Source organism: Pezoporus occidentalis, unplaced genomic scaffold (assembly GCF_034315485.1).
Source record: "Pezoporus occidentalis ecotype Australia unplaced genomic scaffold, CSIRO_AGI_Poc_V1 ctg93, whole genome shotgun sequence".
Lineage (NCBI taxonomy): Eukaryota > Metazoa > Chordata > Aves > Psittaciformes > Psittacidae > Pezoporus > Pezoporus occidentalis.
In genome coordinates, this window is record NW_026916294.1 from 2,841,594 (window position 1) to 2,859,133 (window position 17,540).

The window sequence follows — 17,540 nt, forward strand, 5'->3', positions numbered from 1 at the left end:
TGCTCTGAATAGTTTGCACAAGAAAATTCACTCAGGACTTGTGATGTCCAGGTTTGTCTCAAGTGTAAGTACTGTGATGTCAGGGAAGAGCAAGCTTCTTGCAGGACATGAAAGCAATGAGCAATGCTAAAGATAGTTACATGAAAGCTGGGACCGTGCTGCTCTTCTGTTTGCTGACTGTGGTATAGTAGTTCCAGCACTAGGAGAGAACAGGATCCCTGGCAGCAATCCTGCTTTCAGAGGTCACAAGAGAAAGCTGTGAGCACAAAGGATCAGCAGCTTTTACAAAGACATAAAGCTTCTCTTTGTCCTCTTATTCTTCTTACAGCATCCTCCACCTCAATTTCTGCTTTGTTTCACTTTTCTTCCTCAATAGATGGTTTCTGAGCTGCTGCAAGGCAGACATCTCCTACAGGCAGCTTAAGGGACAGAAGGGAAATGACACAAGAGCTCTCAACAAGCAGCAAGGGCTCTAGCATTCCATTTCTATACTATTTGTGTTAGTTTGTATGATAAAAGCTCCTCTGCATGCCCACAAAGGAACACAAAGATACAATGGAAGGGGAAACCCAAATACCACCCTGCTGGGATGCTCCAAGCCCATCACGTGAGTGTCATCAGCCCACCAAAGGTCCATCTTTACAGGTTGAGGAGCAGAGCAGGAAGGCAGTGAGACAAATAAGGACTCCAGGGAATGGATACCCTGCCTGGTTACCTCCCAGGGCTATCCCAGGACAGCTTTAGCTGCACTGTCTAGGCAGGAAACCCATCAAGGCGAGTCATTGGGAGCAACAATGTGAATCATCTTTCAGACTCAGGGAAAGCCGTTGCTTCCCAGGGGTGTTGGACACCTTCTAGCATGCTGGCAATAGCATTTTGAAACCTCACAATCGACATGAAATAGTCAAAGCTCTGTTGAAGATCTCCAGGAAAAAGCAACCCCAACTATTATAGAACAAGGCTGTCTTAGGGAGTCAAAATTGCAGGCACCACAACAGCACAGGGCAGGAGCAAGGAATAATAGCCTTTTTTGGTACAACATACATGTATGGCAAATAGCTCAATGTTTAAGACACTTTGTCTTAAGGCCCATTTCATGAGACCCATATTATCCCAGATAAACACTCAGCTTTTAGAAGCAGAGCTGTACTTATTCATATACTACCACACTATTAAAGACAGCTTTATTTGATTTCTAGAAGCAGTTCAAGCAGTTCATCCACCAAAGTTGTACAGACCTGTCATTAAAACAGAAGTAGTATTTGGAAACCATTTTGTTGTTGTTTTCAAGCAACCTGGAACACCAGTTTGCAATAACATGTTAACATTTGCTTTCCAAACACACCAACACTGCGTATTTCACCTCATAGGCAAGACTGTAAGAAGATTCAGTAAGTCTCTTCCACAAGGTAGAGAAGTTTGCAGTAGTTCTGTGCCTTTGCTCTTTCAAAGAATTGCAACATTAGCTTCCCCCTGCAGCCATGCAGCTACAGCAACCCTTAACTCTCCTACCAGTCATATGAAAACAAGTCCTGAACTGGACAAGTGGAAAATTGCCTTTGGATATGTTGAAGTGCATCATCTCTTTAAAGAAGCTGCAGTAGATCTTCACAACATGGAATTCTTCTCATATACAATGCACAGAAAAACCTCTCAATTTTTCATAGATTTCAGGAAATGATCAGTTATAAGCAGCAACCTATGTAACCTTTGAAGGGTGAGGTGTTTTCACAGTGCACCACATGCTTAATGCTCCTAGGTTCAGACACTACACCTGTGAATACCACTGCTAGTCCTGAATGGAATTTAAGCTAGATTTCAGCAGTCATTTAAATCACCATCTACACACCTAAACATGAGGATCAAGCCTACTATACTGCAACACAGAAACTCCACACCATACAACTAAATATTTTTCAATATGTATTGGAAATCAGTACTGTTTACATTTCATACAGAAATATGGGACTAATCTTAAAGAAATTCCCCAACCTTATCAGTTGTTTTATATTCATTTTATTATAAAATAAATAAAACCCAAAGCATTTCTTTACAGAAATATATTAAAGTCTAGTCCTGAGTCAGTAGGTGCTGCCTAGAAGTTCTAGAATGCCAGCTACAGAAGTCGGTTTCACAAAGATGAAGAAGCACAAGAACCTTAAGGACACCCTCTAATCAAGGTTGTACAGAAGACTCAAAGACCAGATATTCTCATGTAGACAGGATTGTGCTTATGCACAAACTTCTTCAGTATCCGAAACCTTTTCATCTGAGCTTTGCAGCCTTGATGGGATATGTATTTAAAGTACTTGTCATCTAAGGGGAAAAACAGAAAGGCATTGTAAGTTATAGCATGATATAAGCAAATACAAAATGCTTTAATTGTTTAAATAACATGCAAGCATTTCAGAAGTTTTCAACAACGATTTCAATAATGAAAGGTAATAAAATAATCCAACACATGGCCATGGCAGGGGGTTGGAACTAGATGATCTTAAGGTCTTTTCCAGCACAAACCATTATAGGGTCCTATGCACACCAGACCGTAATTGCAGCTTTAAATAACCTATCCTCATTTGACCCAGAAACCATTCTGCATGTATAGGACAAGGGGTGATAGGTTTAAACTGAAACAGGAAAAGCTCAGGTTAGATATAAGGAAGAAGTTCTTTACTGTGAGGGTGGTGAGGCACTCACACAGGTTGCCCAAAGAAGTGGTGAATGCTCCATCCCTGGGCAGTGTTGAAGCCCAGGCTGGGCAGAGCCTTGGGTGACATGGTCTAGTGTGAGGTGTCCCTACCCTAACCAGTCTGTGATTCTGTATCACCGTAAGCTGCATCTTACAAAAAATTTTCTTCTCTTTAATTTTTGCTCTTCACATAGATCAGAAAGTAAAACTGACAATGTAAAGCAGCACTGATGTCTTACATGAACTTACTCTGTTGGAGAAGGAAAATAGAAGCTCGTGTTGACACCAATAAGCATAGAAACTGCATTAAAGAAAACTAGAGCTGGAACAATTAACCATCTGGAAATGAAAACTGGGGGACATTTGATAACAAATTACTGAAAGCAAAAAAAAAACCAAAAAAACAACCCCCCAAAAAAACCCTTCCAATATGAGAGATTGTTTTATGAAGCCCAGAAGACAAAGTTCCAGAAGAGGTGACAAGCTAGTTGCCTATCAACCAAAAGCTCACACTAGGGAACGAACCATCATCTCCACACCATACTCTTTCTCTCAGTGTAGCAGCTGCTTTTTGGCCCTGATACTCCACTTGGGTTTTGCAGCACTTCAAAAAAATGCTACTCTTTAGTCATGATCTTACCAAACTGCTGGTGGTTTTCACTCAAAACACCACCACCCCTTTCCTCCTACCTCTATGGTCCTGACCGACCCTACTATTTGCTGAGACACTGCCAAAGCTGTGTCCAGCAAAGCAAACCCTCACAACATTCACTCAGGAATGTGTTGTGCATGCTTGAAATTGTGGATTGAAGGTAAAACAATATGACAAATAGTATTGTGACTGCTCAACAAAAACAGATAAAACAGAATTCTAAACCAGGATGCAAAATATGCCTCACTGTCAAATATCAAACCACTTTGAATATTTTTCTCATGTTCTTCATGCTTCAAAGACAACCCTTCCTAGAAGGAAGAAACTGCATTTCTTCCAAGTAGATCAGCTGCATGCCATCTGATTAGGGCTAGAACTAGGCATTAGTTCTGTTCCATGCAATGAAAAGGAAAGAACATTTAGTATTACCCTTGCCCAGTAAGATTCCAGCCACCAGAGCTTTTTCATAGGAAAGGCTTTGATTTTCCTGCCAATTCCTTTTTCCCAAGTAACGGCTAAAATGGAAGGCTGGCCACCAGTCCTTTCTGGAGCTCCACTCTTGCTTGAGCCAGTCAAGATGTTTCTCAGACCTGGAAAAAGGTAAAAAAGTTACAGAAAAGCCTAAATTGGGATCAAAAGATGATTAAGAGACACTGGATTTTATAATCAACTTGCTACAAGTGTCATAAATTGCTAGCATAGGCACACAGACCTTATTCTGCACTATACAGAAACAACTGTATTTAATCCTTGGCAGCACTAATGAGGCAGGAGGTGAGCTCCAGCAGTCTTCTTAACACTTGGCAATAACACAGATTATGGTGTGAAATGAAGCCAGTCTTTACTTGTGTGCCAGTTTGTCAGTATTAATGAGAAAGTTTCTTCAAGTTTGTCAACAGATCAGTAGTATGAAGGGGTTGGATTGTTTTTAAGAAAAGGTTTGTGTTACTCTATGCATACTCAAAGACTAACTTATCCTAAATACTTATTTCAAGACCTGTTAGGCAATAAAGACCTTAAACCAAGCGTTTTGAAACAGAAACTACCTATAACAGGGATCAGATTATCTGAAGTTGCCTCTTCAAAAACGAAACTGCAGGCAAAGTTAGAGAATCATACTGGTTTTACTAGCTCTGTGCAACAACACTCCTAGCTGTAACTCACTAGCTTCTAGACCTTAACAGCAGACAAACTGATGATGGCACAAGGGTATGCAGAGATAGGACAAGGGGGAACGGCTTTAACCTGACAAAGGGGAGATTGAGACGAGATTTTAGGAAGAAATCCTTCTCAGTGAGGGTGCTGAGGTGCTAGCACAGGGCGCCCAGAGAAGCTGTGGCTGCCCCATCCCTGGCAGTGTTCAAGGCCAGGCTGGACGGGGCTTGGAGCAACCTGGTCTAGTGGGAGGTGCCCCTGCCTGTGGCAGGGGGTTGGAACTGGATGAGCTTTAAGGTCCTTTCCAACCCAAACCAATCTGTGATTCTACACTGCAGAAGTGGAGGTAGTGAGAAGACAGCAAAATGGGTTAAATTAAACTCTGAATTAATTTAATGAAAATATATAGGGCTGAAAAAAACACAACACCCTGTTCACTGGTTAGAATAAAGTTCAGACATTGTAGGCCTTCTAGGCACAGACTGCCCAAGATGGCTGCTTCTGAAGCCAGGGGCCATGCCTGTCAGTGTTGGCAAGGACACATCAATCCCCAGGCGTGTTGGTTCAGCTTTTAAGAATACACTGGCTTCATTCTGTAACAGTTATGATCATCACACAACACACCAGTCTGTATGGTACCAGCCATGCCCTCATTGCAGCCCAGCAACTCTCCAACCAGCTTCAAATAATGCACACACAGTAACAGAGCAGAAGGCTCAATAACTTCTTCCCCCCTCCCCAAAAGAGGGAGATTAGTGATGGGAAGAAAATGCTACCCAAACATCTGAGTAATTCCTCCTGCATAAACCCTTAACCTGGTAAAAAAAACAACCCCAAACCTGAACTAACAGTTTTCAGCCAATCACAATGCTGGAAATTTGGAATTCTCCTCACTGATTTCTAATTTCCAACTCTTTTCTTCTTCCCAATGAAAGCACACTGCAGTCAAGCACTGCGACTGAACTCAGGATAGGGCACAAGTCTGCCCTTCACCAGCAGCAAGAGAAAGGCTAGACTGTCACTATATCAATTGCCCAAACACAGAGACTTGACACAGGTTTTAGAACATTGCATCAGAGACACTTACATTACAATTTGTTTCAGCTGCTTTGCCAAACAGCTCCATGCTTTTACATTCTCCTTCGAGCCAGCATAATCCAAGGCTGCAAAAATAACTTTTAGCCCCAGACGACGTTTTTTCCTCTTCTCTGGAAAAAGATCAGGCTGAATAATAAGTTACTTACATCAGGGTGAACTAACTCATCAGTAGCCAACAAATGAAAGTTCTCCATTCTGTTTCTTACTGTCCCTAACATTGAGGGCTCCCACCGTTGCTTTCTCTTCCAAGAAAGAAGGAATACATCCTAGCTCTAGAGCATAACTCATATCAGAGACACTCTGTCCCTATCCCCATACCTGCTGACTCAGAGAGGCACACACAGGACTGCTCACTTATCTCACACTACCTTGTTTACAACAGTCACTGTTTCCAAAGCTCGCTACCCAGCGCTTCTAATGAAGATGTTCTTCCCATGGGAAGCAAACACAGTGCCTCTGGAATACTTCAAATCTGAGATGCCAAAGTTCAGATGTGGGACTGATAAAAGTTATTTCACAGCAGTAGCTATGTATTAGCAGAGTTCTTAAAACAACACTTGAGCTGTATCACAACAGGTAAAAGTGGGAAAAGTTGCATTTATCAGTATAAATTACTTAAAAAAAAATTCAGGTTGATCTCATTAGCTATGAAAAGTTGGCAAATGTGTCATGAGTGAACAGAAAAAGGGAGGTTTCAGCCAGGAGGCTGGTTTTTCCCCTCCCAAAGAAAAAGCAGAGAAGAGAAAACAATCTTCATTCAAAGACCAGTCTGCTGACCTGCTAGAACATACCAGGTCACAAGCAGACAGCTTGGATTACAACTGATCAGCATGCAAAAGAAGTCTCCAACTGGGAAGACTTTTCTACCAGCTTGAAGATAAAACTCCCTTAAAGAGGAGAAAGAGTTTGTTCTTTGATCAGTAAGAAGATCCATCTCAACTCCTTCAGAAGAGAAAGAATCAATACACTGGAGATTCCAAAAAGGGAACAGGACCCTGGCAAGGGCTTGAAAACAGGTGATCTTAAGGTCTCTTCCAACCCAAATCATTCTACAATTCTATTTTTGAACTCCTGGATGTGTCTTATGATAGTTTGCTTTGATCAACCTTTAAAATGAAAAAGGCATTTGTTTAAATAAGTTTGTAAATGTCTGCTCACACATCCAACTTAAAGGTTCCTGTGACTGGAAAGTTGGGGGTTTGGGTTGGTTTTAACAAACAAAACTACTTCAAAAGGCAGAAAGGAAGCTGCAGAATAATTTCAGAACCTTAGTCTAGATTAACATAAAAGAACAAAGATATTTGAAGACTTACTTGATTTTTGAAGCATGAGATTAAAATCTATCATCAGTTCATGAGAAGGAACAGTATCATGCAAGTTCTGAAAAAGAATACCACAAAACCCAGATGCATTATTTTAATGTGAAAACTTTTGCAGACTTCTGCCCACTCAAGAGAAGCACAAGCTCCAATGTTCTGGGGGTTCTAGTGAGGAAAAATAAGCAACTTAGTACCTTAGTGCCTTAATATAAAGAATATCTAGGCTCATCTTGAACATCTGTGTCCTTACTCTGACACAATGGATGAAATACCTTGATGACTGCGTGTGACAAATACAACATGCTCAAGGAACAGCCCAAATCCAAATCCAGTGTCCCCATTTTGGGAAGCAAAAGTATTTCCTTCCTAGGCCTAGCTCTCCTGTATGCTGCTCTGTGCACTGGATCACAGATCAGTTCTTTGATTTGTCACTATCCTGTAGGTGACACAAGATATCACAATTTTTACGCTACAGTTTAAAAGTCTAAACTTTATGAAGCAGTTTTAAAAGCTTTGCCCTAACGAAAGCACCTTAGTGCCATCAAGTGGCAAAACAAGACTGCAAAACATTGTTTGCAAGAAGCTACTAAGATCAATGAGCAAGCACAAGGAAAGCAGGAATTTAAAAGCAACTGCAGAAAAGGTTAATGCAGGAAGAGCTTGTCTGCCAACATCAGTAGACATTGGCTTCTATTTTAGCTTAAATGCACAGCTCAGTGAACAGAAGCAGAGAAACTAATTGCAATGTGTGGAAGAGCAGGCATCTAGTAACTTCCTCGGCTTTGTAAAGATCAAGCTGTAACAGAAATCAGTGCATGTTATGTACAAACCTGCTCATACAGGCTTCTGGAACCATGTAAACACACACTCTGAGCTTACTCACTATCAGTTAAAGGCAAAACAAAGACTTGAATTCAAAGACAGCAAAGGATACTGTTCATTATTTGCATCCCTACCACTAACTTTCCTCTAACCCTCTGCTTCCCACAAAGAACTTAAGAGGGTAAATAACATTACAACTGAACCAAACTCTCAGACCAGCATGCAATAGGAGTGACCATGGACTGCATCTACCACAGAATATATACCTTCAGTGCAGAAATGAGTGATTTCTTTGATTCACCTTGTCTCTTCAGGAACTGATAGAGGTAAACATGAGCATTGGGATTAGCAGGAAACTTGGAGTTGTAGGCATAGTCATGTAACACTTGGCGGGCTTCATTATGGTCTCCGTAGAACTCCAGCAACTAAGGGAAGTTAAGTCTGTTGTTAGTTTACCATATACTAGCAATCAAACTCTCATAACCCATTTTGGGCTGCCACAGAACAATCCAATAGCACAGCCTGGATTTAAGAGTGCAGCGTATTAGTTAAGACTATGAGTAGTGTATTTTCATTTTACTTGCTACTCTCATCACACATGAATGGAAATTCACACATAGAAGCTGCTACAGGTGAAAATTCCTTGAGCACGTTCTTAATTGTCAAAGAATTACCAGCACTTGCTCACTGGAAAGACACTGAAGCAGCCATGTCTTTAAAGAATGCTCAGTGAGAGAACTTGGCAGCACTGAGCAAAATCCTGTAACATGTGCTTACAGCAGTCAGCACTTACCAACATTTACAATGAGTAAATAATTTCAAAGATAATTAAAGATTAACTTCTTTTCTTAATTACAAATTCTAAGCAGTTATTTTTCTATCCTAGCATCACAAAAACAGAATATGCAAGCTGTCTGGCTATTTCTTTTTCTTGGCAATGCACAGATCGTCCTTTTTGTACACTGTACAGGTTCTGCAGTTCTACCAGGAGTAAACCATGCTCTAAATCAAAGCCAGTGAGATACATGTACAAATTTGTTGTCACCCACACACATCTTAATGAAAGTTAGGCAAGGAAACACAAAAGGAAGGTATCTGTAAAACATGCCCTTACATCCACATAGCATTTCACAAATTGATCCCAGATGCCAGGTATTTTAATAATCTCCTTTAAGTTCACTGCTGCGTTCCGAAAGCAACTGTGCATTTCCTGTTCAACAGACAAGTCTTCAAATCCATCCTCACCTACCAAAACATGAAGAATGCCACTGTTAGCTCTGCTAATCCAAAGGGATCTTGAAGTGTGCACCTAAGATCATGACATTTTGCTAAGCAAGGACTACAGTCAGCTTTTAAGAAGAGAGGCCAGTTTCCTCAGTACTGAAACAAGAAATTGTCACTGCTCTTCATTCAAATTTATTATCACCCGATTTCAACTTATGGGACATGACAGGTAGTATTTCAAGACAAGATGCTACCAGCACAAGGTCAATGAACCAAATTCAATACTTAGTTTTCACAGAAACAAGTACAGATCCAAAGTAACTGATAACACACAGTCAGCAGGTATATGTACAATTAGATGCCACACACAGGTAGCAACTCACATGTCTTTAAGAAACTGAAATTCAAACACTAGTTGTGGGGGTTTTTCCTAGCAGTGAATACATTCCTTTGATCATTACTTCAGGTGATGCTGGGTGGATACAAGAAATGTGATTCAGTGGGGGGGTGGGGGGGAAGAAAATGCTTCAGAGCAGCATTCCAGGACACTTCAGGAAAGTGCAAGTCTTTGTGCCATTTCGGTACCACCATTTATGATACAGGATTATTTACCATCCAATTCTGAAGTCTAGTAAAGGAAAAGGTGTCACTGCAAGCTATAGTGTCTGCATAGGCAAGCAAGTTCACAGCTCAATGCAATAACACTTACCGTGCTCTAACAAGATGTTCTTCTGCTTAGACCATTTGTAGTAGTCCAACAGTCCCCTGTAAGCCTGAATCAGTTTCATTTCTTTATCCTGAAAGACTGTTTGCTCTCCAAACCTCCAGCTTTCTGCCAGGGACAGGTTTTGGTAAGCTTCATCTATGAATCCATTACAAAGGAGGTGAAAGGCATGCTCTAGGCAAACCTGCAATTCAAACAGACCATAGCACAGCATTTCACAGCACAAATGCAATTCTCAGCAATACAGCAAAGATCTACATAGCTGTGCAGGGAAAGGTGAGACTCATTACTGACATGCATATAAGCTGTTGCAAACATGGGTAGTAAAGTATTTTAATTAGAAAAGCATTTCACACTTTTTATCCAAACATTGTCTTTATAAGGAATTTTGGAGAAAAATGCAGGAATAGGAGAATACAAGTGTCACTGGGGGCAGGGAAATGAGCCAAGAACCTAAGTAATGCTTCCTCTCTGAAGATGTTGGAGAAACATTAGTAATTAAAAGCATATTTTATATACACATAATTTCTGCTTCACAGATTAAGGTCCACGAGGCAGAAAGTCACCCATCTAGGTGGTAGATAATGATACTTGGCAAGACAGCAGAAAGCAGTGGCCTCTAAAACCTACTTATTAACAAGTGCTGTACCTATTTAAGGTGGCCCAGAAATTACTTGAGGGAATCCAGTTACCTTTGCTGATCTTCCATGTGGTTACCCAACTGCAGAACACCTGAAAGAGGGGTGTCCCACCACCCTATCATGCTCATTAGGCACTGGATATAAGTCTAAACCTCTAGTTAACTCTAACACAGAGCTTCAGTTAAAGCTCTTGAACAAATACAACAGAATGAAAGACAGAAGATTCATCCCAAGCAAGAAACAGTCAAGGAAACCAAAACAATACAGGTTTGAATGAGCCACCACAGGGTGTCACCCGTGGGTGACACAGGGTCCACAGTATAAGGCCTATTGTTTTGTATACAGATTAGCTACTTGAAAAGTTAATGGGTAGCAAAAGCAAAAAATTAAGTATAGCTGTTTAGTCAGCATCACAATGACCAAATTAAGGACAAGAAGCTAAGCTTAGCAAGTGTTAAAGTATAATTTGATGTTACTGGGGCACACATGAAAGAATTTAACTGTTTCAAATTCAAAGATTAAAGGATCTAGGCACTTCTAAGGACAGACTACACATCTGTGATCAAACACACAGACCAAATGAGATACGGTTAAGTATAGAATAACCCTTAAAATATCATGCAATTGATAACTCAAATGTGTTCTCTTTTGGTTTTGATGCCATTGTCAGCAATGTATTTCAAAAGAGAGATTCAGAAACTAATACTCAATTAAGTGATCAACCAAACGTGGAAAATCAACATGTCTGTATTAAATACACTCACCTTCAAATACCTTTTTACTCCTAAAACCTTCATCTGTTCCATGAAAGAGTTGAACTCTTTCACGCTGCTATGGGAATGATAGCACAAAATTTCAGTTCCTATTCTCCAAATCATCTATGAATGGGAAGAGAGAGATTCAGAAACATCCTTGGTACAAAACTGGCAAGTCACCACATATACAGTGTTATCATATTTACAGTTACTGTAGCACATGAAAAAGATGGGCATTTGAGTTGCAAATAAAAAATTCTAAGTATTATCTACTGCTGTAGTAACCTACATACTCACTAGTAGGACTTTTACAGTCATTCAGAGGGTGCTTCACAGTTGCTTATTACAAATGCAGGTCTCCAGCAAAGCTTATGAGAACTGCAGCTGTCAGAAGGTTCCCCTGATGTTACTAAAGAAGTTATATTTTCCTTTGATATGATTCCACTGAGACTATACATAATTCTTTGAATTAAGTAACAAAGATTATTTCCAAGTAGATGTAATTTCCCATCCACATGCATTTGTATTTTTAAGGTCTGCCTACGCAATGTAACCAAGTATTACAGCAGACTAGCCATATTCAAGTATTCAGTCTGATCAGGCTCTGATCTCTTTCCTCCTGCTCTTATCTCAGTACCTGCCAGCTGTTTTGCAAGTACTGGAAGAGGTGGTAAACTCCTAAATAAGCCACTAACTTTCCAACAGATTCTGTCTGATGGCATGCCAATGGCAAACACATTTACTGCTTTTCTGGTTTAGAGGACTCCTTTAAGATGACTTCTCACAGATGTGCTCCTGATGGAGGTAACTTATACCAAGCCAAGTCAGGCTTTTTTTTCCCCTCTCTCAGAAGAGAGATCAGACAGCACTGCAGATTCTTAGTGCCCCTAAAAGTGAGCCCTCAGCAGAACTCTAGCTCCAGCAAGACTGGTTAACCCCACAGCAAAAGCAGGCCTGTGCAGAGGCACACCTGTGGTAAGTTGACAGCATGGTGCCTGGAACACTACTGGGGATGAGGGCTGGAGGACTTCCTGCAACCTGCCATCCATGAGTTTCTACATCAGCACCTGAATAATTGCTTATTCGGGTTTGGAAGCTCCTTTTTTTTTTTTTTTTTAAGAAAATAGCTTAGTTTATAAAAGTTGCCCAACTTTTCTGGCTTTATTTCTAATACTTTTTAAAACAGAAGAAAATGAGCCTGAGATTAGCTAATTTGGATGTTAGTCCTGAAGTATTATACATGATTTTTGCAAGTATTTCTTCAACTGCAAAAGAACTTTGATAAGGACATTGGCTTACCTCTGATGGACTCATGTATTCCGTGGAATAGTCTTTCTCTAGGGCCTCAATATAGGAGATGAGAAACTCTGCAGCCCTTTCCCACTGCTTCTGTAGCAGGGCATCCTGAATGTAACTTAAACACACTGCCTTGCTCTTCCTGAAGTTTATCTTGTGTTCATGAGAAAATGCTAAACAAACAAACAAATCAACTAAGTCCACAACTGTCACAGCCCTTATTCAGATAACAATGCACCTATCATTTCAGTCTCCCTCTTGTACCATTTTTCTCAGGCACTACAGAAAGTGCTCTTCAGCTATCTGGCTTTTGAATTAAAGACACCTACTAATCTCCAGGGCAGCAAGATTATGGTTAGAGCTGAAAATATAATATGAAAAGGCATTTTCCTCAAGCAGCACACAGCTGCAGACATTGAAACAGTGAAGAGCCAAATACTACACACTGCTGCCCTACCACAGAAGATCATGGTGTCTTGATAACATCACAGCAGTTTGTTATATTTTGGGGACCACTCTCTTCTGTTACTAATCTTCATCTAAATGTGCTGAAGATTTGCATGCACCCATACAAACAGGCTACTCCAGTACCAAAGGCTAAGCAGTTCCCACTACATAAATGTGGAGAATTCTTCTCATTTGAGTACAAGGCTAGAAAGAAACCACTTGACCTTTTTACACAGATACCGGTTCCAATGTGTGTTATAGCACAAAACTGAAACCTCTTTTCCACATCTGTATGCCACGGTCTAATGTGCCCCCTACAATGCTCAAGCCTCAAGAGCCTTCAGCAAAGGACATGCAAGGCTCACTGAATCACCTAGATGCTATAGGCAAACTTAAAACACTGGTTTGGAGCAGTTTTATTGCAGTGCATTCTACAAAACTACCTGTAACCAACCTACCTACAGGTTTAGTCTTCATGCCTATTTCTAACCTTAAAGGTTTCAAAGTACTAAGAAAATAAACCCCACAGTAAACACCGTAAGATTAAATACAAGGCGCATGGCTAATGCGGGTAAGTCAGAATCCCATACTGGTTTGGGCTGGAAGGGGCCTTAAAGCTCAGCCAGTTCCAACCTCCTGCCACGGACAGGGACACCTTCCTCCAGACCGGGTTCCTTCGAGCCCCGTCCAATCTGGCTTTGAATACCTCTTGCTGAGCAAGTTGCTGAGAAGTGACACGATGTGGATAAGTCTGAGGTAAAGCTTCACTACAAAGCCACTTTGAAACACCTTGTCCAAAGGCTTTGCAGCCACAAAGCTTCTGTCATCAGCCACCTCACGAACCTTTACTTTACTAGCAAGCGTTCATGCCGCCTCCAAGCGCCTCGCATGGGGAACCCCAACCCCTTCCTCAACGGCAGACCGACGGGTAGCGCGAAGGGCAGGGCGCAGGTCCGCCGCAGCGGAGCGTTCCTCCCTCAGAGCCGGGGCCGGGCGGGCAGAGGACGGGGAGCCGCGGCAGAGCGGGGACAAGCGGGAGCCGTCGAGGCCGCGCTTACCCGGCTGGTAGAAGTGCGGCGACAGGAAGGGCAGGTTCAAGGGCGGCAGCAGGGGGCTCCCGGCCGGCAGGACAGGGCTTTTCCCCACCCTGTCCTCCCGCAGGAGACCATTCGCCTTTGGGGAGGCGGCCATCTTTGACTCGGGAGGCAGGCCTCGCCGCGACGGGAGCCACCGCAGCCGGACACCAGCAGCCGGCCAATCCCTAGCAGGGCGCGGTTTAACAACGGCCGCCCCGCGCACGCTGGCAGGAGGAGCGTCTCTGCCGCTATAAAGGAGGGGTGGGCAGTGCCGCCGCCATGATGGAAGAGGGATACCTCTGCAGGCGCCTGCGCGGCGCGAGTGGGAGCGGCGGGCCGGCGGCCTGCGGTAGTACCGGAGGGGTCAGGCAGAGCCGTGCTGCTGCTGCCGCCGCTGCTGCTTCGTACTTGCCTTTGGTCTCAGCAAAGGCGTCGATCGCCTTCAGAGCAGGCCTTGGGGGGACCCTGGTGGGGGTGCTTTCAGGGTCGGTGTGAGCCGAGCGGCTGGTGAAGCCGGGCTCACTTCGGTTTGTAGTGAACTGATGGTGCGCACGGGTCTGTCTGCACCCGGCTGGAGCGGGGCTGAGGGCGGTAAGGGGGATGCAAGCTTTCCAAGGATAAGAGTGTCAGAGCGGAGGGGCTGGGAGCTTCCAAGCCGAGGAAGCACAGCGGGGAGCTGGCTTCTTTGCCGCTGGTGTGGGCGAGATGCGCTGGCACTGCTCCGCGTGTGGAATAAGTGCTAGCGAAGGGTGAAGCAGGAGGGATCAGAAACATGGGAGGCTACCTGAGTGTGCTCAGTAGTGCGGCAGAGCTGCTTAATCCTACAGGTAGCATGATCAGAGGGTTACTACAGCTGTGAGTAATGCAGTGGTCACTGGAAGTGGTAGTTAACCAGATCCTGTGATCACTGTTCCCATTAGCTGTGTTGGTACTTTTAATTCGTGACTTAAAACATCATGTTGACAGAAGGAAAGGATTCTGAACCAAAATCTTGTGCATTGCAGAGCAGCAATATTGTCTCTTCTCCCACCTGGATCCTGGAAAACTGCCTCAACCACAGAATCTGTTTTGGACCAAACTGTGCTGAACATGTTTCTTTAAATGACTTTTGGCAACTGGCTTTGCCATGGAGTGCTTTGGTATGTGTAAAGTCCAGGGTTTGGAGCAAGAGTTTACAATTGGGTTTGGTGTTTGTTGTTTGGGTTTGGTTTTAGTTTTTTTCAGAATGGCCCTGCTATGTGAGAGTGAGTAAATAATAAACTGGCTCAGATTAAAGGTTCATGTAATCCAGTATCCTGGTTCAACTGTAATCAATAACGAGTGTCAGGGGAATAGTACAAGGCAGAACAGTTCTTTGTAGCATCTAAATATTTAACCTCAGTATCATACTTTAATATGACATTTAATAATCCTGTGTGGGGATACTGGAAGTCTCCCTTTTTGTTTTGTTATTAATCCTGTGTTCTTCTAGTATATGATGAGTTCATAACTATTTGTTATTATTAATTGAAAGTTAACTTAGTTAACTTGATGATAAACTGTTACATGTCACCATTTCTTTAACAGCATCACCTTCCTTATCTGTCCTTTATAATTTTGTACCCCATGAGTGTCTCATTGATCAGTGGTGTTCCCCAAGTGTGGTGTCAATTCCTACATTTCTGACTTTTTGTTAGGTCAGTGCCCTGATCTCATGGATACCCAGGTCACCACACTTTATTTTTTTAAAGCTCTCGTGTGCTTAGAAGCACGTTTACATTTGCCTTGTTATTTTTATCTTCTTGTAACATGCATGATTGAGAGTCTTTGCTGATTCTTAGGTAAACTTAGCCAAGTGATGGTGCTAATGGACGTCAGTTTCTTTAGTAGATACTTCAGTATAGGGGAGGTGGGAGAACAGTTTTGTAACTGTAGACACACACAAAACGTTGACTCCTCATGTAGAGCAGGACTACTCTCATACTTGAATACACCTGTTTCCAAGACTGGAGTTGAAGACTGAAGGACATTTTGTCTGAAACACCTAAATTGAACTAAGCAAAGTATTTCTCTCCTATGTCACACCCTGGGAAAGCTGGGTTTGTTAGTAAGTGGGTATATTGTTACTATGAAATACTTGAATTGTAGGGGATACTGGACAGTTGCAGTGGTAAACTTGTGTATACATACTGACTGCAAGCTACCTGTTATTGCACAATAAAGGCAATGACTTATGCAAGCAGTATGTGATCTTGTATCTCTTCACATCTCCCTTTCTTGCCTTCATCTTTATGACCATAGACACCGCTACTTTTTATCTTGGTCTTTTAATAAACATAATCTGGATAACGTGATACTAATATGAGTCGGCTGTAGGAAATGGTGGCATATCCAAGGGACATGGGTTGGTGAGGTATGAGAGCTGTTCATTGCAGCACTGAGGAAGATACCTGTTTTTACCTTGATGCTTTTTCATCATATGATTAAAATGAAACCCTCTAGATGGGGGTTGAAATGAAATGCTTATGTATATTTCAGAAGTTATGTAGCAGTAACCAACTTTGGATCCTGGGCCCTGTATGATTGGGCTGTGGAAATGAGAGTATGTAGCACAGAAATCAATAATCATGAAGATGCAAGAACAACACAAGCAGTGCTTCTAATGCAGTTAGCATTAGGTGATAGCTAGCTCTTGTGGTAGATCATTAAAAGGGCTCTTTAAAACAAAACCTGAGCTGTCTGCAGCTGTCCTTTAACATGCATGAAAAAGCAGGATCCTTCACCTTGACTATCAGCTCTGCCAAGTGACTGTTGGTTTTGGGAGCAGCTCCAGCATTTGCCCTTTGGAGGGTGGAAAAAGTTAAATTTTGGCCATTTGATAAACCAGCAAGAAGACTCCTATGTTACCTACCCCTTCTTGGCTGCACCTTTTATACTCTTTGTCTGGTCAGTGCCTGTGCTGCATAAGTAACATGGGTCTGAAAAAGAGAACGGAGGAGAAGTTTTGTCTGGTTTTGTCCTGTGTGTGACCATTTTCTGCCATTTCAGATCTCTGAAGCAATATAGGTAAAGTGGATGTGGAGAAGAGGTAACTATAAGTGCAGTCATGCTTGCAAAGAGCAGTTCTTTTGCTTTGCAGACATTAAAACAGCAGCAAGTGGGAGATGAGGGTTCAGCAGAGCAAGAGCAGGCCTGTTGGATGCTGGGTTTCCTTAGCTGGGTGCGCAGTCCTTCGTTTGCCTCTGCTTTCCTTGGTGCTCGGCGGGTGAGTGAGGCCGTACACCCACCTTACTAGTGGTTTACCTGGGCATGGTGGGGAGAGATGACATCTTGCTTGGTAGCATCCGTCCTCTCACGGGGAGATCTGAACTTCTTGGCGTGGCAGCGGGAGCGCAGCGAGGTGGGTGTTTGGGTCTGTAGCATCCTCACCCTTGCGTGTGGTGAGGGGTGTGCAATGACACCTTTTCTGCACCGCTGGGCTATTCTTGTTACCTCAGCGACCCTCTGCTAGAGAAAGCCGCCATGAAAGAGCAAGAGCGAAAGGCAGGACCTTTCCCCTCACCGCTCCGGGCGGGGACAGACCCTGTGCAATATCACAGCTGGGGGGTCCGGTCTCCGCCGGGAGGCAGGGAGGGGAGAGGGGAGAGGGGAGGGTCTGTGCGC

General features: G+C 42.8%; 1 protein-coding gene across 2 annotated transcripts; it reads right to left on the reverse strand.

Annotated features, from left to right (window-relative positions):
- Window positions 1-1,993: 1,993 nt before the first annotated feature.
- TAF1A (TATA-box binding protein associated factor, RNA polymerase I subunit A) lies at window positions 1,994-17,416 on the reverse strand. 2 transcript variants are annotated; one of them, XM_062606054.1, is made up of 10 exons: window positions 13,881-14,014; window positions 12,379-12,548; window positions 11,089-11,202; window positions 9,669-9,867; window positions 8,850-8,980; window positions 8,002-8,160; window positions 6,908-6,974; window positions 5,584-5,704; window positions 3,771-3,931; window positions 1,994-2,316 (listed from the first exon to the last, which is right to left on the reverse strand). In XM_062606054.1, the coding sequence occupies exons 1-10, from the start codon at window positions 14,011-14,013 to the stop codon at window positions 2,195-2,197; spliced, it is 1,377 nt and encodes a 458-aa protein (XP_062462038.1). In that variant the 5' UTR covers window position 14,014; the 3' UTR covers window positions 1,994-2,194. The 2 variants fall into 2 exon arrangements, with proteins under 2 accessions (XP_062462038.1, XP_062462039.1); XM_062606055.1 differs by lacking the exons at window positions 12,379-12,548; window positions 13,881-14,014 and adding an exon at window positions 17,181-17,416.
- Between the last annotated feature and the right edge of the window lie 124 nt (window positions 17,417-17,540).